The sequence below is a fragment of the Lissotriton vulgaris genome, chromosome 12 (genome assembly GCF_964263255.1).
Source record: "Lissotriton vulgaris chromosome 12, aLisVul1.2, whole genome shotgun sequence".
Lineage (NCBI taxonomy): Eukaryota > Metazoa > Chordata > Amphibia > Caudata > Salamandridae > Lissotriton > Lissotriton vulgaris.
This window is the reverse complement of record NC_141700.1, coordinates 277,284,940-277,309,652: the sequence shown is the minus strand read 5'-3', so window position 1 is coordinate 277,309,652 and position 24,713 is coordinate 277,284,940. Positions and strand designations below refer to the sequence as shown.

The following is a 24,713-nucleotide window of genomic DNA, read 5'->3' as shown; positions in this document are numbered from 1 at the left end:
TTAAGGTGGTCAAATGGCACTATGCCTTTCGCATCCCAGACGTCCTCTAATAAGGAGAGTCCTATGTGGTCCCATTGTTTGAACCTTGGTAGCCTCATCACTGGCCCCAGCTTCAATCCTAGCCTTATTTTTTTTTTATTTAAATCTTTTTATTGTTTTAAAACACAAAACAGACATAGGGAAGGACCATTATAAGTACATAGAGCCCAACATGAAGTAATGAAGGAAACATTGACGTTATTCCAGCAGTCCAACAAATTAGTTACGTAAGTCTGATCAATGTCGCAATGTCCCAGTACCAGGCCTACCGCTGCAATGCCAAGCCCCCGTCATTTATTAGTCCGCCATGATGGAAGTTCTGGGCTCTAGATCATCATTCAACACCATATGCAGGTCCACCCTTTCTGTCTAGCTACCCCTACCCCCCCCCCCTGCCGCCGGCGCTGCAACCAAAAGAGTAAATGCTAGCAAAATACTACCCTAGTGTGCAGAGTGTGTACACGCTATCACATCAACAATACCTTGAAATATCGTGACTACCACGAAAGTCGGGAATCCTCTCACACACTGCCCCCGCCCATGCCTAGAGGAGATCATCTATTGGTTCCAATCCTCTGTCAGCGCGCTGGAGTCTGATTCAGTATCTAGTTCTGATGCCCGTAGCTCTATCACCAGCGCCTCCCAAGCCCGTGCCATTTCTAGCGCCCTGTCATTATGGGATCTATGAGCCTGCTGCAATCTAACTGAACTCTCGCTGCTCGCCCACACAAGCAATGCCGCCTTCTATCTAGCGTAGCTAGGGTCTACCACCGCCTTCCAGTGAGTTGTAATCTTCCTCTTGGCCAGAATGAATCCTAGGTCTACAAATTTGCTAGACAACTTATTTTTGCTAGTGTGTGGAAGCCAGTGTAACAGGCAAGGCCCCTTATCCAGAGTAATCTGTCACCCGGTTATTCTATAAAGCAAATCAGTAATCTCTTTCCAGTATGTACCCAGCTGCGGGCAATCCCACAACATATGGCTCAAGTCCGCACCCTGTAGTCTACACCGGGGGCATAGTGCGGTGTCTACTCGGAAATATTGGTTCATTTTAGCCGGCGTAAGGTATGCCCTGTGGAGTATAAAATATTGGATCAACTGGAGTATAGCATTCCTGGTGCTCTTTCATGCTCGTTTAATTATTTGCAACCAGGCCGTGTCGGGTATTTCTTTATCTAAGTACGTCGCCCATTGCTCTCGTACCTTCTGCGACGGGTTCAGCCCCTCTCCCAGCATACGTTCATACAAACATGTAACCGCTTTATACGTGCCCGCTGCCATTACCATGTTTTGGCACGCTCCACTTGTTGGCGGCTCTGAGAGGCCAGTGCCCCAATGCCTCTGGATAGCGGTGACCAGCGCCGCGTGCATCAGGAAATGGCCGCGCGGGAGACCAAAAGTCTCCTGCAACGTATTATAGGGTACTAACACGCCATCTGCATACAGGTCACCCACCATCTGTAGGCCCAGCTCCTCCCATTCCGCGAAGGCAGACCAATCCCCACCATGCGGCAATGCCGTGCACATGCCCAGCGGTATTTCGGGAGTGTATGGTCGCTGCACCCCGATTTTATTATGGAATCGTTTCCAACAATACCTCAGGGTACCCTCCACCATCGACAAATCAGTAGTCCGAAGTCGCTACTGTAGGACCACAAAGGACAAAACGTGCCGTGCAGACTCCCTTTCAGGCCCTCAAAACTCCAATGCCACTGCCTGAGTCAGGTGCTGGAATTGCGCAGCTAAATAGTACAATTCAAAATGTGGGACGGCAAGGCCCCCTTCAGCTCACGGCGCATCAGGGTATCCAGCGCTACTCTGCGTCTCCCTGCGCCCCAGATAAAACTCCCCACCGCAGAACGGAGTTGTCGGAAAAAAGCAACAGTTATCCGTATTGGTAGGGTCCAGGAGAAATACAAGAGTCGAGGAAGCACCACCATCTTCAGCAGCGCCACGCGACCCGCCACCGACAGAGGCAGAGTCCCCCAGAACCGCATGCTACCCCTCAGGCCCCTCAACGCTCTGCCAATATTGGCTTCAAGGAGATCCTCCTGAGCATGGTGCACATGTGTCCCTAAATAGGGGAGACACCTATGTTCCCACGCCAGATCAGGCGGCAATGTGGGCGGGTCGCATGCTCTAGTCATCGGGAATACGCAAGTCTTCGCCCAGTTGACCCGCAGTCCTGAGATGTTTCCGAAACAAGCGAGGAGGGAGCGCGCCCCCTCCAGGGCCTCCCCCGCGTCTCTCAGAAACAACAGGAAGTCGTCTGCATACAGTGAGATATAGTGCAACTGGTTGTTAAGTCGCAAGCCTTGGAATGCCCCCCCCATCCTAGCGTGCGCCGCCAATGGCTCCACCGCAAGGGCGAACAGCAGTGGGGAAAGCGGGCAGCCCTGTCTGGTGCCCGCCCCACAGGGTAAGAGGAGGAAACAACTCTGCTGACTCAAACCCTAGCGGTCGCAGACGAGTACAATATGTCAGTCCAACGGACATATCCGGCTCCGAGTTCGAATGCTTTCATGATTGAGAACAAATAGGGCCATTCCAGGCTGTCGAACGCCTTAGCAATGTCAACTGAAAGGACCATCGCCTGCCCTTCCACTCCACAGTCTCCATCCAATATTCCTATCAACCGATGTATGCTGCTGGCGGTGTTGCGAGTTGGGATAAAGCTGGCTTGATCAGAATGAACCAACCGTGTCATAAAGGGGAGGAGTCGAGTGGCCAGTACTCGGCTCAATATCTTATAATCAGTGGTGAGCTTAGATAGGGGCTTGTATGCGGTTGGATCAGTCGGAGGTTTCCCTCGTTTGAGGAGAGGAACAATAATAGCCTCCTTAGTGGAGGTCGGCAGTACCCCCCGCCGTCTAGCCTCCTTGTACATCGCCAGTAGTCTGGGAGCCAGGAGGTCAATATACATCAGATAGAATTCGATAGGCAGTCCATCGCTTTCCGGAGTTTTATTGTGGGCCAATTGCTTAATGGCGCAGCGAATTTCGGCTAACGTAACGTCCTGACCGAGGGCCTCGGCTTCCTCCTCCTCAATTGTAGGCAGCTCCAGTTCCTCCAAAAACGCTTGAACGTCCACCTACCCAGACTGTAATTGGCTGGTGTAGAGACCCGCATAAAAAGACCGAAATCGGTCATTTATTTGATGTTGTGTATATTCCAAACGTCCCGAGGACGAGGTTAATGCCAAAATGGGTACTCATCTAGGAGCGGGGTCAGCCAGCCAAGCCAGTAGTGTGCCCACCTTATCCCTTTCTGCATGTGCACGAGCCAAGTAAGCTCTATGATCAAAGCACTGTAAGCGCCCCACTAATACCGCTACCGCCTCCTTTCGGGACTGTACTGTGTTGCGCGTCTCAGAGCCAGCAGAGTGAGCTCTCTCAGCCTCCCTTAGGGCCAGTTCATTCGCATCAATTTCCTGTAGGAGCAGCTTCCTTACTCCCACCCACTTTCAATACAGATCCCGCGGACCACCACTTTAAAGGCATCCCATTCCAGGGCCGTCGTCGTGGCGGTGCCTGCATTCTCCGCAAAGTATTGCTCCACCCCATCCCCCAGCTCCGTGCGAAAGGCCTGGTCCTCCAGCATCTCCGGGCGGAACCTCCAGGTCGGTACCATAGGAAGCTCAGCAACCCAACAGAAACTCACCAACAACGGATTATGATTCGATATGGTGCGTGATAAGTACTCACTGCCGACCGCCAATAATACCAGGCCAGTACTACAAAGAATCAAGTCTAGCCGCACATGCAAATCGTGCAAAGCCGAGAAGTACGAATAATCTCTATCGTCCGGGTGCTGGGCTCGCCAAACATCAATAAATCCCCAGTTATCTTGCCATTGGGCCCTAACCTTGGCTAGTTTATGAGCCGGAGCTGTGGACAACGGAGGATGGGATCTGTCCATGGTCACATCCACAACTGAGTTAAATTCTCCCCCCATCAATACTGGATTCGTAAAATAATCCGCAAGGGCGGCAGATAAAGCCTCCAGGAAGGGCGCCTGTTCCACATTAGGGGCATAAATAATGCAGAGGGTCACCTCCCGCCCATAAAGGCATCCCCTAACCACAACATAGAGGCCCTCAGAGTCTACTAGTTGATCAATCACCTGAAAGGGGACCCCCGCCCTAATCCAAATCAATGCCCCGTGCAAAGGCTGAGTATGTGGTGTAATAGAGCTGCCCTCGCCATCTGCGCTGCAGCGCCAGCCCCTCTGTCCTAGTCAAGTGAGTCTCCTGTAGGAAGGGTATCTGTGCGCCCCTACATGCCAAATAGGAGTGAACTTTGTATCTACGCTGCATGGAGTGCAATCCCCGAACATTCCAGGTCACACATTTCACATCAGGTAACGGACCCATAACGGCATTGCAAAAAACACACAAATCTTTCCTCCCCCCCCTGGTTGCCAGGTTACGGGCCCACAGTACAGATGCACAATACTCAAGAGCGCCACAATTTCAATTAGTCGCGCCGGCAAGCAGTGATCACCAAACAAAACAACCCCATCCCCCAACAACCCCACCCCGCCCACTACAGCACCCTCCCCCCAAGAACAGGCACCAACATAGTGAATCCCATCCAAACTACCCCAACGTCTCGCCTCAGGCAAAGCTAAAGCAATATAACTGGTACCATCCGGTGGGGGATGGATAGAGCCCAGCAAATAACCTTTGAGTGATCACAATCGCAACCATTGTCCGCCCCAGGTCCCCCCATAAATGTAGTCCCCCCCGGAACCCCCCGCCTTTACTATTGCCTTCCCCACTTTATTCAAAATCGGTCCAAAGTCTCAGTCTTCCACACATCCAGTGCACCACAGGAACCCCACAACGGAGATAACCATTGCAGTAGATCTAGCCACAGCAAAACTCCCAATCCCAAGAATAGTACAAAGTCTACTCATCTAACAGTTCGTCCGCCGTTCCAGGCGTAACCAGCGGCAAATGTGCACTGTCCGATGCAAAGGATTCCGCCTCCGAGTGGCCCTTGTCACTTCCCAGGTCCGAGCCCGTTGTCGAGGTTCTCAGCAATTCTCCAGAGATCGCCGTCCCTGCGTTCAGTACTCTCCTGCGCTCTGCTGCCGTCTGCGAGGTCGATGGCTTCCGTAAACCCCGCTGTCGGCGCCGTATTCGTTGCGACCTGCGAGGCTGGGAGTCTCTAGCCAACTCCTGCACTTCCACTTCCCGATCGTCTTTGCCAGCCTTGTAGGACTCTAGCCAGGCCCACACTTCCTCTGGTGTGTCATGGAAACAGGTTTTCCCATCCAGCGCCATGCGCAACTTGGCCGGAAAGAACAAACAATACTGAATCCCCTCTGCACGCAATTCTTTCTTAACAGCCTGGAAGGACATGCAGCGTCGCTGAGTGTCGAGTGAATAATCTGGGAATAGAGTAACACTGCTATTCTCAACCTGGAAAGGGCCATCCCTAGGAGCCCTCTGAAGGAGCAAGTCACGGTCCCTAAAATGTAGCAGCCGCGCCACCACCGGCCGTGGGGAGCGTCCCCGCAGCGGAGGTCTAGCAGGGACGCGGTGTGCTCGTTCCAGGGTGTAGAAAACGACAATCCCTCAGGGGCCACCACCGTTTTAAACCAAGTTTCCAGGTAGCTCACCATGTCCGACCCTTCTATCTTTTCCGGCAACCCCACCACTCGGATGTTGTTCCGCCTATTTCTGCCTTCCGCGTCTTCTGCCCGCCGTTCCAGCACCGTTATTCCGTTATTCGGTCCAGAGCGTTCGCCATCAGCGCGGTCTGCGCGGGGTCAATCTTCTAGATCTTGTTTTCCACTTGTTTCACCGGATCAGATAGTTTCGAGTGGTCAGCTCGCAGCAGGCCCAATCCCGTTGCCACTTGCGCAATGTCCTGCTGGAGGGCGGTGCGAGAATCCGCGATGACTATGAGTGCAGTTGTTGTGCAGTCCATCCAGCCCTGCTAACCCCGAGGTACTATTGTGGTTACCGTGTTTTGTTCCAAGTGCTGTACCATTTAGGATTTTCTGCGGATGGGGGGCTTTCAGGCCTGCAGCCTTCCCCCACTGCTAGGCTCAGGTCTGGGCCATCGGGGCTCACCACCGTATCTTTCTGGTGGGTGGAGCAGGGGGAGCTGGGGGGATGCAAAAGTTCCCTACAGAAAAGTTAACATCAAATTATTCTAGGTTCCTGGAAGAACAGAGTTAGGTATAAAGCAGCTGTTTACAGTGCCACTGCATACATAAAATACTGAGACAGTCCCTTCTTTAGTTTTACCCTTGCATACACTCCTATTCCCAAAGTAACGCTTGTTGACATAAAAAGGGTTGTGTACATAGATGATTTGGACCCCTGGGTGGCACGTGATAATGGTGGGCTGGACCCTGAGTTTTTGGACCATGTTGTGAGCAGAAAAGATATGCTGAGGGAGGCAGAATTCTGGATGCTGGTGGATGATGGTGAAACTTGGACCCAACAAACAAATGGACTGCTAGCTAGGAGGTCAAGGCTGGTCATGGGGATGTAAACATGCTGGGAATTACACTGTGTCAACTGCAGATTGTGATTGGGAGCTAGTGCAAATGGTGCTGCAAGCAGCAATGACAGACAGCATGCAATCATAGTTGCATGTATCACAATGCTCCGCCAACAAATCTACAGGGTCTCTGGGATCCAATACTCTATTAACTGGCTGGTTCTTCACTGGTGTAGCCAGTCTGCAATGAATCGGGGTCAGAAAGGAAACCAATGTTCTGGTGATCTTGGATCTGGGAAAGGAATAGGCGACTCTCATGCATGAGCACAAGGAGGGGGTAGAGCGGATGTAATGGTGTGGCAAATGGCGCATTAGCAAGCATACCTGGCTGTAACATCGGTTGGTTTACTTATAGTATTTAAAAGTTCCATTATAGTCGAAGGTAATGCCTGAAGCTTGTATTGGAAATGTTTCAGCAAATGGTGCATCTGTTACTACATTAGGCCTGTAACGTTGGTCAAAGCTTAGTATTATTCGAAGCCCATGTTACAACAAGGTAAAATTGCCTGCAACCTACTTATGTTTTGAAAATGTTTGTTAACCCAGTGCAAACCCTGCAAGACCGAAGAAGGTCTTGTGGGCACTTCCTCCCTGGTTACGTTCTCTCAAACACTAATAGCATATGTAATTCAAACTATAACCTGATTAGTCAACCAGTGAGGAAGGTATATTATTTTTCAATATCAAATGATGGAGTAACACTAGAAGATGTGGGCACCAGCTGACTGTAATTCTATTTTCGATTTTTTTTATCCAATTTAACCAAACGTGTTTTGAAACCTCCTAGAAGTTTCTTATGTCATTTCATCACAAGATGGTATTTATCTACATTTTATTGCAGGTCCTCAGCTGCTTTATTGTTGGGCGCTAGGAAACAGAACCTGCCCCTTTTAGGCACTGATCTCATATTAGGATTTTTCCTCATGTAAAATGTTTTAGGACATCCACATGCAGTACAGGAAAGTCCATCAGGGGGAACGGAGGGCTACCTTCTGTTCCTGATATGTCTCCTTGGTGAACCCCATGAAGCCTATCAGGGTTACTACTTACACATTTCCAGAACATTTCCAGATGGTGTTGATAGTTGACGCCACATCCTCTTACCTGCATAGAGCAGCTTCAACCCCAGCTGTTGGATCAACCGTACATCTCTGTCCGCCGTCTCCAAAACAGGATCTATGATGACCGCCTGCTTGGTCTCAGCATCAGCAAGAAGATAAGTATATGTAGAGCTTTTCAGCTCGAAGAGCTGCAGAGAAATTGACAAGAAATTATACTTTGAACTTGCTCTCTCCTCTACACTATAAGAGTACAAGCTTCGACACTTGTTTCAGTCTTTAATATACAAGGGCACCTACCAGGAGTCCTGTAGTTTAAATTATTTTCTTCCGTGCACATGATCTTTTTAAAGTTCTTTAAACTAGGAATTTGTATGGTGTATACATAGACTTCCTTTTCTTGTATTGCAGTCTTAAAATGAGCTTCAAAACAGGAATGCCTTTTACTAGAAGTCAGTAGTTAGGGATTTGATTGTGTATTTTTATTTAATTGTATTTCATAATAATAACTTGGCCACAGAGGTAACGAAGTGCTTCGCATGAACCCAAACAATTACAGGGAACACTAGTCTTTGGTCAAATAAACAATAAGAATAATAACAACTGAAAGAGGAGATGGAGCTGAAGTTAGGACTGTGGAAGGAGGAGAATGAATCTATTAGATATGATCCTAATCAAAGTTTTTTCTCAGGGTTCTCTAGAAGGATAGCTGGTTGGGATTCAATCTAAGGGCTTAATTATGAGTTTGACATTTCATCGGACCGCCAAAGTCGCTGTGGAGGTGAGGTGGCAGTCGGGGACCGTCGAACCAGGGTTTGGTGGTCTTGGTCCTCCTTGGCACCACAGCAGCTGCCAGAGATCAATGATCACTGGTGGTGGTGCGGCGATCTTGAGCCAGCAATATGCTTGGCGGGTCTGCTGAGGCAACAGCAAGCATATTACCAGTTTCCTCACCTCTGCGGTGAGACCACATTTGAAAGGGTGGCAGAGAGGCAACAAATGGGGTCCTACTGGGCTCCCTCTTTTCTCAGGCCCTTGGGATGCATGCAGGGGGGGGGGGACACATAGTGTGCCCCCCTGTCTGCATGCACCCCCTTTCCTGCACAGCATGAACTTCACAGTTCATGTCATGCAGGAACGGGCTTTGACGTTCCCATTGCAGTGTCTGTTTGAAAGGCAACACCATGGGAACGCTAAAGACCCACCTACCAGACTGCGAGGAAACACGTAATCTGGCTGGCGACCAAAGGCTCTGTTTGGCAGTGTGGGAGCGGGGCGGTGGCAGCCCGCTCCCACACCGTCAAACTCGTAATTGGGCCCTAAGACCCTCGGACACACAGCTCCTGAGTATTGGAGCTAGCTATGAAAGTGACTGGTTTAATGTCTTGAATTTCTTTACACTGGAGATTTCCTGGGGAGTTGATATTTGATTATCGTATTTATTTTCACTCAGATTATAAGAAATGGGACCAAGCAAGTTGAGCAAGGGGCCACATTAGGCAGGTAATGGTGGCTAAAAAGAGTGAAAGGACTCAGTCCTCTGCAGATTGCATTGGTTTTGGAGCATTAGAATCTGGTTTCATTATAAACCAGGATTGGCAAAACCAACAGGTATGCTTTGGCCGCCAGTGTTTTGGCTTTGCAAATTCCTGTACCGCTCTGTTCAAAAAAACAATTGACGAAAGCCAAAAATAATTTTCGGTGTAAAAAAAAGTGCAGTATATCTGTAAAAATAGTGTTTAGAAGCTTAAAGTGCGAAAGCGGGGTCTATCTGGTCACACTGGATCAGGCCAAATCTGAAGATGGAGCACGTGTTTGATATAGGAACTGTTAGAGCTGTCATCCTTAGAATAGTTTCCCCCCAAACTTTTTAGCTTGTGACCTCCACGTTTTGCTGAATCTTTTTGGCTGCCTTAGGATTCTAAGCACTTTACTACTGTTGACCAGTGCTAAAGTGGATGTGCGTTTTTACCCAAAATATGTGTAGTTGGTGTATACATGATTAGAATATTTGATTTACCTATAAGTCCCTTGTAAAGTGGTATACCATATTCCCAGGGACTGTAAGTTAAATGTTGCTAGTGAGCTTGCAGCACTGATTTTGCCACACTTGGAAGTAGCCTTTCAAACCTGTCTCAGGCCTGCCATTGTACTGTCTGTGTGTGCAGTTTACTGCCACTTCGACTTGCCATTTAAAACTCCTTGCCATACCTTAAACTCCCCTTTTAATAAAGATAAGTCATCCCTAAGGTAGGCCCTAGGTAACCCTAAGGGCAGGATGCGATGTAAGTAAAAGTTAGGTCATGCACTTTTATATTTTGTATATCCTGGTGTTGACAAACAGCTAAATTTGCTTTTCACTACTGTGAGACCTACTCCTCTCAAAGGTAAGCATCGGGAATTCCCTTATATACATTTAAGTAGTATTTCCTGATCATAATGGAGTAGTTACTTCTTGTTTTACATCTTTGTAATGGTAATGATAAATCCTCTTTATTGGTGAAGTTGGATTTAAACATTCCTGTTTTAGAAATGCCTCTTTTAGAAAGTGAGGACACAGAAATGATGGATGAAATACAGAACAAATCAAAATCCCCCCCCAGTCAAGAGATCTGGGTTATATCCATCATTATTTTGCTCACCATGCCACCACTGTTTGGACCCAGCAATATGCAAATAAATCTTGGCTCTTCTCCTCATGGCAACTGTCCAGGTCCTCCATGGACCTGAAACAAGCATCCTGGGACCGATTTCCGCCCCATCAGCCACGCTAGCCTGAATTCATTACCACAGCAAGCATGGGACCCATGTCTGTGAATACCCATTCCTCTTAGGGCACAAACAATTGATGGACAGAAAGCTGAACAAATCAAACATGTACCTTCAGTGTAGAGATCTGGGTTAAATCCATTGTTCTTTTGTTCACCAAGCCACCCCAGTTCCTTGCGTAAACAGTGCAGCCACAGCTGCCAAGCGAGGTCCTCCCTGGACCAGAAACAAGCATACTGGAACCGACTTTGGGGAATCACCCCCTCATCAGGCAGATTAGCTTGACTCCAGTGGCATGGTGAGAAGACTTAACAGAGGCTTAAAGCCCCCCTTAACCCACTGCCTGTCGTTGGTGCACCCTTTGAGAGGGTGAGCTTCAACATTGTAGTGCCTATGGATCTGCAGACTGCTCCAGGCAACTGGTTCATTCTGGTTCTGGTGGTTCATGCCACTAGGTATCCAGAGGCAAGACCTCTGAGAACATAACTGCACCTGCAGTGGCAAAGGCCCTAATGGGGATTTTTACCGAAGTAGGGTTCCCCAAGGAATTTTTATCCGACAGGGGCACAAACTTCATGTCTGCATATTTGTAGTCAATGTGAACGAGTGTGGGGTAAACTACAAGTTCTACACCCCTTACCATCCACAAATCAATTGGCTAGTTTAGAGGTTCAACAAGACCCTGAAAGGCATAATTAGAGGTCTACCTGCGGCCTTGAGGAATAAGTGGGACATCCTCTTACCATACTACATTAGCTCATTGTACAGTATCAACCATACCTCTGAAAGTTTCAGTTGTCCACCTCTCTCGAAGTGAAAGAGTTGTATTCAGCACCATGACTAGGTACCACAGTGCGAAGAGGTTCCCGATGATGAAGCATGTCACCTATGGTGGGTGAGGGAATTCATCCTGAAATATGAATATCCCATCTCAGGAGAAAAAGGAGAGAGAGCAAAAATAGGGATTGCCAAAATGAAATTGGAGCAGGCAGAGAAGTTTGCCCAGATTGAGAAAGACAAAGCTCCAGAAAAAAGGAGGTTGACTCTAGAGGAGAGGAGACTAACCCACAAGCTAAACCTTAGAGAGCTGGACCTGAAAGCACTGCAAGGAGGGTCCAGCCATGGTAGCAGCATATCTTCAGTGTCTTCATGTGAATTCAAAGTCAGAATCCCAAAGGATTTGGTGCCCAGCTATGTGGTAGGGTATGACATAGACAAGTGGTTTGCTACCTATGAAGTGGCTCTAAAAGTGCATAAGGTCGAAGAGAAGTCATTGGGTGGTAGTCTATGGAAGTGTTGGATGAGTTAGAGGCTTGGGCCACAAAAGAGGAGCTGATTCCTAACTTTCAAACTGGCTTTAGAAAGGGTGAATCAACTCATACTAATTTGATTTTATTAACATTATTAGGTGAGAGAGACAAAACTAGGATGCAAAGATTATATGTGTGTTTTTTTTATCTAAAAGCCGCTTTTGATTCTGTGCCGCAAAATACTCTTTGGTGGAAGCTAAGGAATTGGGGTATATCGGAAACTCTACTAAAAAGGATTATACTTTTATACTCCGACACCTGGGTGCAGATCAAAAATGGCGATGGAAAACATATGACCCGTCGTTTGGCTACTAATGTCGGATTGAAACAATGCTGTGTTTTGGCTCCTTGCCTTTTTAATCTTTTTATGGCCGATCTGCCAGCTCATTTTAAAAACATTAATTCGCATTCGCCTTCGATCTATGGTAAAGAGATTAAATATCTGCAATATGCAGATGATACCATTTTAATGAGCCAAACAGTTATAGGGTTAAAAAGGTTAATCGATTCTTTTAATTCTTATGTCATACAAAATGGTCTAACAATTAATATAAAAAAGACAAAAATAATGACTTTGGGAAAAGGGAAACCGAGAATTAAAGAATGGAATATCAACGGCCTGGTAATTGAAAATGTTAAATCATATAAATATCTAGGGATTACTTTTGATGACGGACTGATATTTAGGCAGCATTCCAATAATCTTGAAGCCAGGGGTTTCTCTCTCGCACTTGCCTTTAGAAAATTGAGAGACAAATTATCATGCCCTAACTATGAACATCTAATGAAGGTGATGAGAGCAAAGTTAATTCCATCTTTGGACTATTGCTCCATCATCTTTAGGGGCAAAGACGCAAAACTGCTCGACGATATAGAAATTAGGACGTATAAAACAGTTTTTAAGATCCCTAAATATATCAGTCGTGCCAATAAAGGATTGGAATTTGGATTGATAACCAATTACTGGCGCGTCAATCTTTATTTCTAAAGTCCTTATTATCATTAGTCCGTTCAGAGGAAGGGTCTTTAGCAAAGCTGTGTTGGCTCGAAATTTCAGAAGGTGACTATTCGAAGAATTGGCTGCTGTATTTAAATGAATGCCTATGTAATTTTGAATGCTCAAAATTAGAAGATGAAATGAGGAGTAAAACAGTTTTTAAGAAAGAAATGAATCAAACGGCTGCATTACTAACGACTTTAGCAGATAAGGAGGACTTAAGGAAAAAAAAAACATTTCTGGTCAATTGCTAACTCCTTTGGTAGGTTGTCGCCCCAACCCAATCTGTCATATCATATAAGACCTATGATTAAGAATAAATGTATGCACTTGAGGTTGGGAAGATATTCGACAAAAGATGGAACTCCAAAATGGGAGAATAAATGGTCATCAAATATTTGCAGGCTTTGTGGGCTAAGTGAGGAAACCCTAATGCATATTGTAACTTTATGCCCAGCCTTGGCAGACGCTCGGAAGTCTATCCTTAAACCGATTTTTAATGAACTAGGAGTTTGAACATGTAGGAATGCAATTATTACCTGTTTGAGTGGGGTCGATATTAAACTTATTCATCTTTTTGTTAAGTTCATCAATATTGTGGAAAAGAAGTTCAAAAAAGTTGATGGACTAAGTAAATGAATATTGCGGTAAAATATCTTAGGAAAATAACTGGAGAGCTGTTTGAAGTATAATGTTATACCAGCTTAGGGTACTAGTAGTACAATCTAATCTAGTGATGCACATTGCACTTTATTATTGCTTGAGAATGGAAAATAGCTAAACATTTGTATTCATAATACCTGCTGCTAACACATGTCACTTTAATTAAATGCTGCTAAAATAGTATTTGCTGCTAGCATAGGGCACCTTAGTAAGTATAATTCATTTTAATTATTTTTATATCATGTTTCTAATATTTTGTCAAACTGTCATTTATCAACCGATAATTGGTGGATCATTTTAAGGATGTTAATAGCTTTGTGTATATTTGTTTGTTTGTTTTTTTGGTTTCTTTTCTCGTATTTTTTTTTAAACATTTTTTATTAGCAGCACAGGAAAGAAATGTAATCAAAAACAAACATATCATGAAGTTAACAATTAGAGAAAGAAGAAGAAAAAAAAAGAATTTCAGATCATAGGCAGGATAAATATGGCATAACAAATGAATTCTCATTAGACCCAGACACATCAAGTGTAATTCATGTTGCAGGCAAATATTATAAATCAATATTCATGTGCTAAGTAGGCCTTGTATAAGTATTCGTTTCAGCAAATAACAGACCCCCAAATCTTATCAAATTTAACCAAGGCCTTACTACCTCTAATCCTAGCCAGAGTAGATTCCATACAATGAATCTCATTAAGTAATGACCACCATTCCATGAAGTGTGGGGGTGTAGGGGAAATCCAGGCGCGGGCGATTATAAGTTTTGCGCATGATAGCATGATTGTAATTATAGATTTATGTGGAGTGTTCGCGATATTAACATCAAGCAGCACTAAAGCAGGATCCAGGGAAAATGTACATCCTAATTTTAATTTCATTACATTCTTGACCGATGTCCAAAATTCAGATATCTTAGGGCAAGTATACAACATATGCACCAAGTCTGCTGCAGCCGACGAGCATTTGGGGCATTTAGTTCTATCAGTATAGCTACTGTTAGAAGCCCATTTAGAAATTCTTTCAGGGGTGTGATAGAGCATGCAAGTTGTCTTAAATTGTTGCAATCTTAAACTTGAAGAGAGAACGACTTTATGGATATTGCCCAAAGATCTGTTGATAGCTGCTGAACTAATATTACTCCCTAGCATCCTACTCCATTTCTCCACCAAGATACTACAATCACTAACTCTGTATGTAATAAAGCGTTTATAACAGTGACTTATTTGGGACTTATTCTTTTGAGAATACAGACTCTCCCAGATAACAGTGGGCTCTGAGATACTCTGAAGCTGCATTTTTCGAATCAGGAAATCATATATTTGCATATACTTGTATCGCATAGTATCAGTAACATTATATATTGTTTTAAGGCTCTCAAAGCTCAACAGCCCTTGTGCGCCATATAAGTCTCCGAGTGTTTTTATTCCGTGCGCTCGCCATATATTGGTGGCTCCATCGTTAAATATCCCGGGTAAGCCCGGATTTCCCCATAAAATTAAATTAGGGTGAAAGAAAGTCAAATTACAAAAAGCCTGTATATTGCGCCAGATTTTTACCAAATCTCTTGCGGTCTTGAACCGTACTCTTTTAAAATAATTAGGGTCGTTAATCCTCCAAAGGAAAAACTTAGCATCCTTATCGAACATAAACGTTAAAAAGTAAGGTTGATTGTCTGATCCTTCCGAATTAATTAAGTATCTCATACGTCCAACATAAGCGGACCAAAAGTATAATTTAAAATCCGGAAAGTTCAGCCCTCCTGCTTCTATAGTCCCTTTTAAGAGAGTCATAGATCTGCGGGCTTTATGATATCCCCATAAAAAACTACTGAAGATACCTTCCAAGTTTCTAAAGAATAAGTTACCTAAAGCCAAAGGAATAGAGCGGAATAAGTAAAGGAATTTTGGTAGTATTATCATACGTATCAGATTAATTCTGCCTATGATATTTAAGGGTAGGTTATGCCACTTTTTTAATAAAGCTTTAGCAGTTTTAACTAATTCATCATAATTTATTTTCGTTATATTCTTAACTTGAGCAGTGATCCTAACCCCTAGATAGGTGGCCGTTTGACATAATCCAATAATTGCACTCCCCGGTTTGTAGTTGCCAATTATTTGGGTTTTATTTATGTTTAATTTATATCCGGATACATCCCCGAATCTGGTTGCTTCTACCTTAATGCCTTGCATAGCTTTTGCGATATCAGTTGAGTAGATAGCAATGTCGTCAGCGTAAGCTGTGATTTTTAGTGTATGCGGGCCAAATTTAAAAGGAATGATATCAGATTGAAGTTGTAGTGCTTGGAGAAATGGCTCTATTGATAATGCAAATAAAAGAGGTGATAAGGGTCACCCTTGGCGAGTTCCACGAGTAATAAAAAAAAGGAGCTGACGTCAAGCCTGCATAGTTGATTGTGGCTTCAGGTTTATCATATAAAGATTGTGCCCAATTCAGGAATTTACCCCCAAAGCCAAACCCACCCATGACTAGCCACAAGTACTCCCACCCCACTCGGTCAAATGCCTTTTCTGCGTCTAACATGATCATACTGAGTGGGGAGGTTTCCTTTTCCGCTATATCAAAGGCAGTTACCGCCATAGTGATGTGTGCTGTAGTATCCCTGCCCATGACAAACCCATGTTGGTGTACTATGACTATTTTTGGTATAAAAGGTGCTAGTCGGATGGCCAGTACCTTTGCAAAAATTTTAGCGTCTGCATTAATTAAAGAGATAGGGCGATAAGAGCCGCAATCATCCGGGGGTTTCCTTTTTAAAACAAAAATAATAATTTTACCCTATTCCAGGAGTTCGGGGCTTTCCTACTATCCCCTATGAAATTAATAACTTGAAAAAAGAGTGGTATAAGTTCCTCAGCACATAGCTTATTTATTTCCACAGGGATAGGGTCCTAGCCGGACGCCTTCCCAGATGGCAAAGAAAAAATTGCTTGTCTAATCTCAAGCTGACTGTATTGAGCAGAGAGTGAGTCCATCCCGAGGGAATTAGGTCTAACGAGGAAATGATCCAAATAATTCTGGATAGATGTTGCTGTAGGGAAAATCTCAGGAGTATATAATTTTTTATAGAATGTTACAAATTCTTCTAGTATTTGCAGTGATTAGTCGATTATAGTGTCATTAATGCCCTTCAAATTTTTAATCAAGGTATTAGCTTTCTCCTCAGCTATTTTAAAAGCTAGTAGTTTCCCGACTTTATCTCCACTTTCATATTGTGTGATTTGATTTTCATGCAGTTTTATGCTGCTTTTTTCCCAGAAGGTGGTTTTAATGGCTGACTTAAGCTGTCCTAGACGCAGTTCTAATTCAGTTGTGCTAATGGTCCGTAGGCGAAGGGCATCTGCCAATAATAACTCTGCTGATAGAATGTCATTTACCAAGGTTATGTCTTTCTTGCGGTTTTCTGAGTTCTGAAGAAATTGCTGAGTAAACCCACGTATGCTTGCCTTGCAAGAGTCCCATACCATAAGACATGTAGTAGAATCAAGATTAAACTTAATAAAATCAGAGATGTGCACCTTCAGTTGTGAAATAAATAGAGTATTAGTAAATAAATGCCTAGGGAAGGAGAAATGTCGAGGTGCTGTGTATTTCTGTTCAATATCAAATGATAGTAATATTGGGTTGTGATCAGAATTAATTCTAGGACAGAGTTCGATGGTACTAGTACTTGCTATTCTATTAGAAGCCCAGATCATGTCAATGGGGGAACAGAGCCGATGAGGAGCCGAATAATATGTGTAGCCGGGCGCAGTTGGAAAGGCATGACGCCAAATGTCTTTTAAATTATGCAAACGCCCTAGCTCGAGAATGGCGGCCCGTGTTCTCCTCATTCGTTGAAAGGAATTACCCCTTGTAGTGTCAATCTGATAATTCATTATGCAATTAAAGTCCCCCATGATAAACAATTCTCCTGACCATTGCAACAGTTCCATATTCAGTTGATCAAATACGTACGCCTCATCAAAATTTGACCAGTAGACAACACAAAATACCAGTTTACTTTTTTCAATAGTTAATTGGACTATGGCCCACCTCCCATTCTTATCACAGGCAGTTTTGTTAATTTCTATTGTAAGCCGTTTATCCCTAAGGATGGCGACCCCCCTTATTGAAGCATTAAACTTGGAACAGGTTAGCACCTCTAAGCCCAAATGACTCAAGATTTTTTTATCTTTATAGGCTACATGTGTTTCTTTTCCCGTTTGTAATGATTTTAATTAATCAACAAATACATTCTACTACTACTATTAGTCTATGGAAGTACATGCCCACAGTGGGGAAGGATATACTTCTCACACTAGAGGTGGAGGACCTGACATACTGAACTGCAGTGAAGGCCATCTTGGTTTGTAAGTTTGGGCTGACGTTCTGATGAAGAAGAAATTGCTGAGTAAACCCACGTATGCTTGCCTTGCAAGAGTTCCATACCATAAGACATGTAGTAGAATCAAGATTAAACTTAATAAAATCAGAGATGTGCACCTTCAGTTGTGAAATAAATAGAGTATTAGTAAATAAATGCCTAGGGAAGGAGAAATGTCGAGGTGCTGTGTATTTCTGTTCAATATCAAATGATAGTAATATTGGGTTGTGATCAGAATTAATTCTAGGACAGAGTTCGATGGTACTAGTACTTGCTATTCTATTAGAAGCCCAGATCATGTCAATGGGGGAACAGAGCCGATGAGGAGCCGAATAATATGTGTAGCCGGGCGCAGTTGGAAAGGCATGACGCCAAATGTCTTTTAAATTATGCAAACGCCCTAGCTCGAGAATGGCGGCCCGTGTTCTCCTCATTCGTTGAAAGGAATTACCCCTTGTAGTGTCAATCTGATAATTCATTATGCAATTAAAGTCCCCCATGATAAACAATTCTCCTGACCATTGCAACAGTTCCCTATTCAGTTGATCAAATACGTACGCCTCATCAAAATTTGACCAGTAGACAACACAAAATACCAGTTTACTTTTTTCAATAGTTAATTGGACTATGGCCCACCTCCCATTCTTATCACAGGCAGTTTTGTTAATTTCTATTCTAAGCCGTTTATCCCTAAGGATGGCGACCCCCCTTATTGAAGCATTAAACTTGGAACAGGTTAGCACCTCTAAGCCCAAATGACTCAAGATTTTTTTATCTTTATAGGCTACATGTGTTTCTTTTCCCGTTTGTAATGATTTTAATTAATCAACAAATACATTCTACTACTACTATTAGTCTATGGAAGTACATGCCCACAGTGGGGAAGGATATACTTCTCACACTAGAGGTGGAGGACCTGACACACTGAACTGCAGTGAAGGCCATCTTGGTTTGTAAGTTTGGGCTGACGTCTGAGGGGAAACATCCATTACAACGTAGTCATTACAAGGACCTACCTTTACAATACAACTGTTGCAACGCAACTGCCTTTACATCGCATGCCATTACTATGCATGCCATTACAACGCATGTCACTACAAGGCATGCATTTACAACGCATACCATTACAACGCATGTCACTACAACGCATGCCATTAAAACGCATACCAATACAACGCATGCCATTACACCGCATTATAAGGTAAGTAATGGATCTTTTTTGTTTTAGGGTGGGTATGGGTTTTGGGGTACATGGGAGTAGTCATTTTTACCCCTACACAATCCAACACTTTCCCTACTGTTGCATTCACTGGAGTGGGAATAGTAATTGTTACCCCTACACTATCCAACACTTACCCTACTGTTGCACTCACTGGAGTGGGAATAGTAATTTTTACCCCTACACTATCCAACACTTACCCTACTGTTGCACTCACTGGAGTGGGAATAGTAATTTTTATCCCCACACTATCCAACACTTACCCTACTGTTGCCCTAAAAGTATTTTGCATTGTAATGGTATGCGTTGTAATGGTATGTGTTGTAATGGAATGCGTTGTAATGGTAGTTTTTAAAAATGCGTTGTAATGGCATGCGAGGTAAAATCATGCAATGTAATGGTAGTTGCAATGTAGAGACTGCATTGTAAAAGCATGCATTGTAACTGCATGTGTTGTAACATCATATATTCCACCTGAGAAATACCAATAGAGGTTCAGGGCCAGTCACAATATCACATCACAGAGCTGAGTGGACCCCTTAGATTATGCTAGCAAGGCTCTGAACGGCTGGTGAGAGGCAGCAAAATAGATGATTATTCAGGGCTGTGCAACTTAATTTTAAAGGAGCACATGCGTGTTCTTTGTTTTACAGAGCTGTGCGAACACCTGATTCATATTAAGCTTTCTGACCCAAGGAAGCTCGCTGAGGAGAGTGACATCTGGGTCAGCACCAGAGTGTCCAAGAAAGCATCTGAGGGACTCCCAAAAGGGTGGTCAGGGTTCCCACTGGTAGTAGAGGGAGACAAAAAGACATAGGGCTAGATGTAGGTAAATAGGATTTACCGATTCTAAAATACCGAATTTTACCGATTCGGTATTTTAGAATCGGTAAATCCTATGTGGGTAATAATTCGGTAAAAATGACCGAATCGTTAAGATTCGGTAATTACCGAATCGGTATTTAGTAGATTCGGTAATTGCCATTCATTCCTTTGGGCCTGGAGGTAAAATAGGGAATTACCAGCAAATTTGGTTATCAGCGCCTTGATATCCCTCGGGATGAGTGTTGCGCTCTCCAAATAACATAAAATAAAATAAAATAAAATAAAATAGTCAAGGGTGGCAGGGTGTCACGTTGACACCCTTTTGCACCCCTGAATAGTGCTGGTGTGCACATGTGGCATACATACATGCCCTAAGGGCATGTATGTCTGTCACATGGCACAAGTGTTAATGCACAGATTTGCATTTACACAGGAATTCCTTATTTACCACCAACCAATACTTGGTGGTAAATAACGAATCCTTAAAGCACAAAAACACTCTTTACAGTGCTTCCTACATCTCATTTACCGATTCGGTAAATACTGAATCGGTAAATGATTATTCGGTAAATACAGATTCGTTATTTACCGAATCGGCAAATATACCACCTACATAGAAAAAGCCTATTACCGGTCGGTAACGGCCGATTTCGGCCGTTACCGACTGGTAATAGCCTACCTACATCTGGCCCATAGTTCTCTAAAGGTTCCCAAAACAACTCAAAGGGGAAAGGGTGTGGTTCTAATTCCAAACCTGGCCACCACAAGAAAAACTACCCTGACAAAACTCAGCAGCCCAAGTTCATTCATTGCTATAGTGCTACGAGTATGGACACTACAATGGGGATCCCCGGTGTACAAAAAGAGCACCACCTTCCAATGGAGGAAAGATTCCCAGGATTACTAGTGTAGTGCTGGCAGAGGAGTGTGTCCCAGTTAATGGGGGGAGTTTAGTGGGGTTACCCCAGTGTCCCTGGGTGACAGTGGGATGGTTCCTAAAATCCATGTGACATCAAATACTACAAAGTATGGGCAATGGGTCAACATCAATGGCCAAGGTGTGGTGGCTCTGAGGGATACATGATCCATTATGACTATGGTGAGGAGTCAGCTTGCTCCCCCAACACAGGCAATTCCCAATGCATTCCACCAAGTATTGGTGGCTGACCACAGACAGGGCCACTGGGGTGGCCCTTATTCAATTTGAGTGAGGGGCAGGGGGGTTTCAGGTCTTCTGAAAGTTGCAGTGAGCCCTGCTATGCATGTGGACTATTTGTTCAGTAATGACCTTGAACACACCAGCTGGAGGGAAGTGGAGGTCAAGGCTCATGTGGAAATATTAGGATTACCTGATTGGATCTATGCTATGACAAGGTCCATGGCTGACCAGGATGTGAGTCAAAAAGGGCTATAGCTTGGAACAATGGCCCAGCCAACTGCTATGAAGGGGAAAGGCATTGGCCATGGAAATCAGCCATTGAGTATACTCCTAGTGAGGTGGATGGGGCACCGCCGGTAGCCCTCCAAGCCTACTCCAGAGGGCATGCTCCCCTTGGTGACCTGCCTGTCATTGTGGATGGCATATAGAAGGAGGACCCACCAAGGAGGAGCTCTGTAGGGCACAGAGAGACTATCCAATCCTTGAGTACCTGTCTATGGGACATCACAGGCCCTGGTGGCTGCCCACTACTTCAGTGCCTTCCTACTGGAGCTGGTTCACAAAATTCCCCTTGCACAAACTCTGGGCCAAGACAAGACCTTTGAAAGGCTTGTCTCCCACTTTTATTGACCCAGGATCAAGACTTCCTCAGATACGTTTTGTAGTACCTGTGTGACCTATTAGGCTATTGGGAAGACAGGGCAGAGGCTTAAAGCACCCCATTAACCCACTGCCTGTCGTTCGCACACCCTTTGAAAGAGTGTGCATCGACATTGTAGGGCCAATGGATCCCCAGAATGGTTCAGGCAACAGGTTCATCCTGGTTCTGTTGGTTCATGCCACTAGCAAGCCCTCTTAAAATCATAACTGTACCTGCCGTGGCAAAGGCCCTAATGGGGATTTGTACCCAAGTGGGTTTACCCATGGAAGTTGTGTATGACTGAGTCACAAACTTCATGTCTGCATATATGCAGTCAATGTGGAGGGAGTGTTGGGTATCCTACAAGTTCTCCAACCCTTACCATCCACAAACCTACAGGCTTGTTGAGAGGTTCAACATGACTCTGAAAGGCATTATTAGAGACCTACCTCAGGCTTTGAGGAATAAGTGGGACATCCTCTGATCATACCACACCAGCTCATTGTAGAGTATCTACCATACCTCTGAAAAAATCTGTTGTGAGTCTCTCTCTCTCTCAGTAAAAGAGTTGTACCTTGCACTGTGACTAGCTATCACAGTGTGAGGAGTTTCCTGATGATCAAGCATGCCACCTATGGGAGGTGATGGAATTCGTCCTTAAATAGGAATATCCCATCCCAGTTAGGTTTCCTAGGGCTAGATGTAGGTAAATCGAATTTACCGATTCATAAATACCGAATTTTACCGATTCGGTATTTATGAATCGGTAAATTAGAAGGAGGGAGATGTAGGTAAATCAAAAATCTGATTTACCGAATCGGTAACATTCGTATTTACCGATTCGGTAAATACCGAATCGGTATTGCCCATTGATTCCTATGGGCCTTGAAGCCCATAGGAATCAATGGGCAATACCGATTCGGTATTTACCGAATCGGTAAATACCGAATGTTGCAAGGGTGCAGGGGGTGTCACTTTGACACCCTCTAGCACCCCAATTCCTGACTTGTGTGCCGTGTGGCACACAGACATGCCCTGTCACATTGCACAGGTGTGCATGCACAGATGTGCATGCACACCTGAATTCGGTATTTTACCACCCAATAGGATTGAGTGGTAAAATACCGATTCTTAAGGGCCTGTGGCACTCTTAGGAGTGCCACCTACATGTGGATTTACCGAATCGGTAAATATACCGATTCGGTATTTTACCGATTCTGTAAATTTACCGATTTGGTAAATTTACAGAATCGGTAAAATATAGGCCCCCTACATCAGAAAACCCTAATACCGGTCGGTAACGGCCGAATTCGGCCGTTACCGACCGGTATTAGGGCTCCTACATCTGGCCCCTAGTTTCTTGTATTCATTTCTCTTTCTTAACTAGACCTAGGTGTTCTTTTGTGTGGTATAGTGTTTAATCGGGAAATCAAAGCCTGCTGGTCTTTAAATTTCCCTCAGCTCTTCTTTTGTGTTACAGTCACATCCTCCTACCATGTCTGCTGTTTGTCTTCAGGGAGGTACCACAGAAGGGAGTGGGCTTCAGCCCCTTTGAGCTTCTGTTTGGGCACGCTGTTAGGGGGCCTCTGAGTTTGGTCAAGGAAGGCTGGCAGCAAGCTCACAGGAATACTCCCTCGGATGTAGTGAGCAACATGTTGGCCTTCGGGAGCCAAATGACTAAGGGCCAGATGTAGGAGCCCTAATACCGGTCGGAAACGGCCGATTTCGGCCGTTTCCGACCGGTATTAGGGTTTTCAGATGTAGGGGGCTGAAAAATACAGAATTGGTATATTTACCGATTCGGTAAAATTACCGATTCGGTAAATTAGCGAATCGGTAAATATACCGATTCTGTAATTACAAATGTAGGTGGCACAGTTTACAGTGCCACAGGCCCTTAAGAGTCGGTATTTTACCACACAATTCTATTGTGTGGTAAAATACTGAATTCAGGTGTGCATGCACATCTGTGCATGCACACCTGTGCAATGTGACACACATACATGCCCTTAGGGCATGTATGTGTGCCACATTGCACACAAGCCTGTACTTGGGGTGCTAGAGGGTGTCAAAGTGACACCCCCTGCACCCTTGCAGGATTTGGTATTTACCGATTCTGTGAATTCAGAATCGGTATTTTCCATTGATTCCTATGGGCTTCAAAGCCCATAGGAATCAATGGGAAATACCGAATCTGTATTTACAGAATCGGTAAATACCGAATTTTACAGATTCGGTAATTCAGATTTAAAAATTACCTAAATCTGCCCCCTTCCCATTTACAGACTCTTAAATACTGAATCGGTAAAATTCGGTACTTAAGAGTCTGTAGATGGGAATTACCTACATCTAGCCCTAAATTATGGAGCAAGCTTCAGTAAATTAGAAGCCACCCAAGCTGTCAGCTGAAAAATACAGAATTGGTATATTTACCGATTCGGTAAAATTACCGATTCGGTAAATTAGCGAATCGGTAAATATACCGATTCTGTAATTACAAATGTAGGTGGCACAGTTTACAGTGCCACAGGCCCTTAAGAGTCGGTATTTTACCACACAATTCTATTGTGTGGTAAAATACTGAATTCAGGTGTGCATGCACATCTGTGCATGCACACCTGTGCAATGTGACACACATACATGCCCTTAGGGCATGTATGTGTGCCACATTGCACACAAGCCTGTACTTGGGGTGCTAGAGGGTGTCAAAGTGACACCCCCTGCACCCTTGCAGGATTTGGTATTTACCGATTCTGTGAATTCAGAATCGGTATTTTCCATTGATTCCTATGGGCTTCAAAGCCCATAGGAATCAATGGGAAATACCAAATCTGTATTTACAGAATCGGTAAATACCGAATTTTACAGATTCGGTAATTCAGATTTAAAAATTACCTAAATCTGCCCCCTTCCCATTTACAGACTCTTAAATACTGAATCGGTAAAATTTGGTACTTAAGAGTCTGTAGATGGGAATTACCTACATCTAGCCCTAAATTATGGAGCAAGCTTCAGTAAATTAGAAGCCACCCAAGCTGTCAGCAAAGAGTGGTGTGACTAAATGTTTACCACTGTAGATTTGCAGCCTGGTCAGAAAGCACGGGTGATGGAGGCTGTGGAGCCCA

General features: G+C 44.4%; 1 protein-coding gene across 1 annotated transcript in view; it reads right to left on the bottom strand.

Moving 5' to 3' along the window:
- The window catches only part of LOC147673955 (persulfide dioxygenase ETHE1, mitochondrial-like), a 176,127-nt gene that overhangs the window by 89,199 nt on the left and 62,215 nt on the right, over positions 1 to 24,713 (bottom strand). The window contains exon 2 of the mRNA XM_086945037.1: positions 7,662 to 7,806. Coding sequence (XP_086801163.1) covers positions 7,662 to 7,806 — 145 coding nt within the window. The remainder of the gene's footprint in view (positions 1 to 7,661; positions 7,807 to 24,713) is intronic.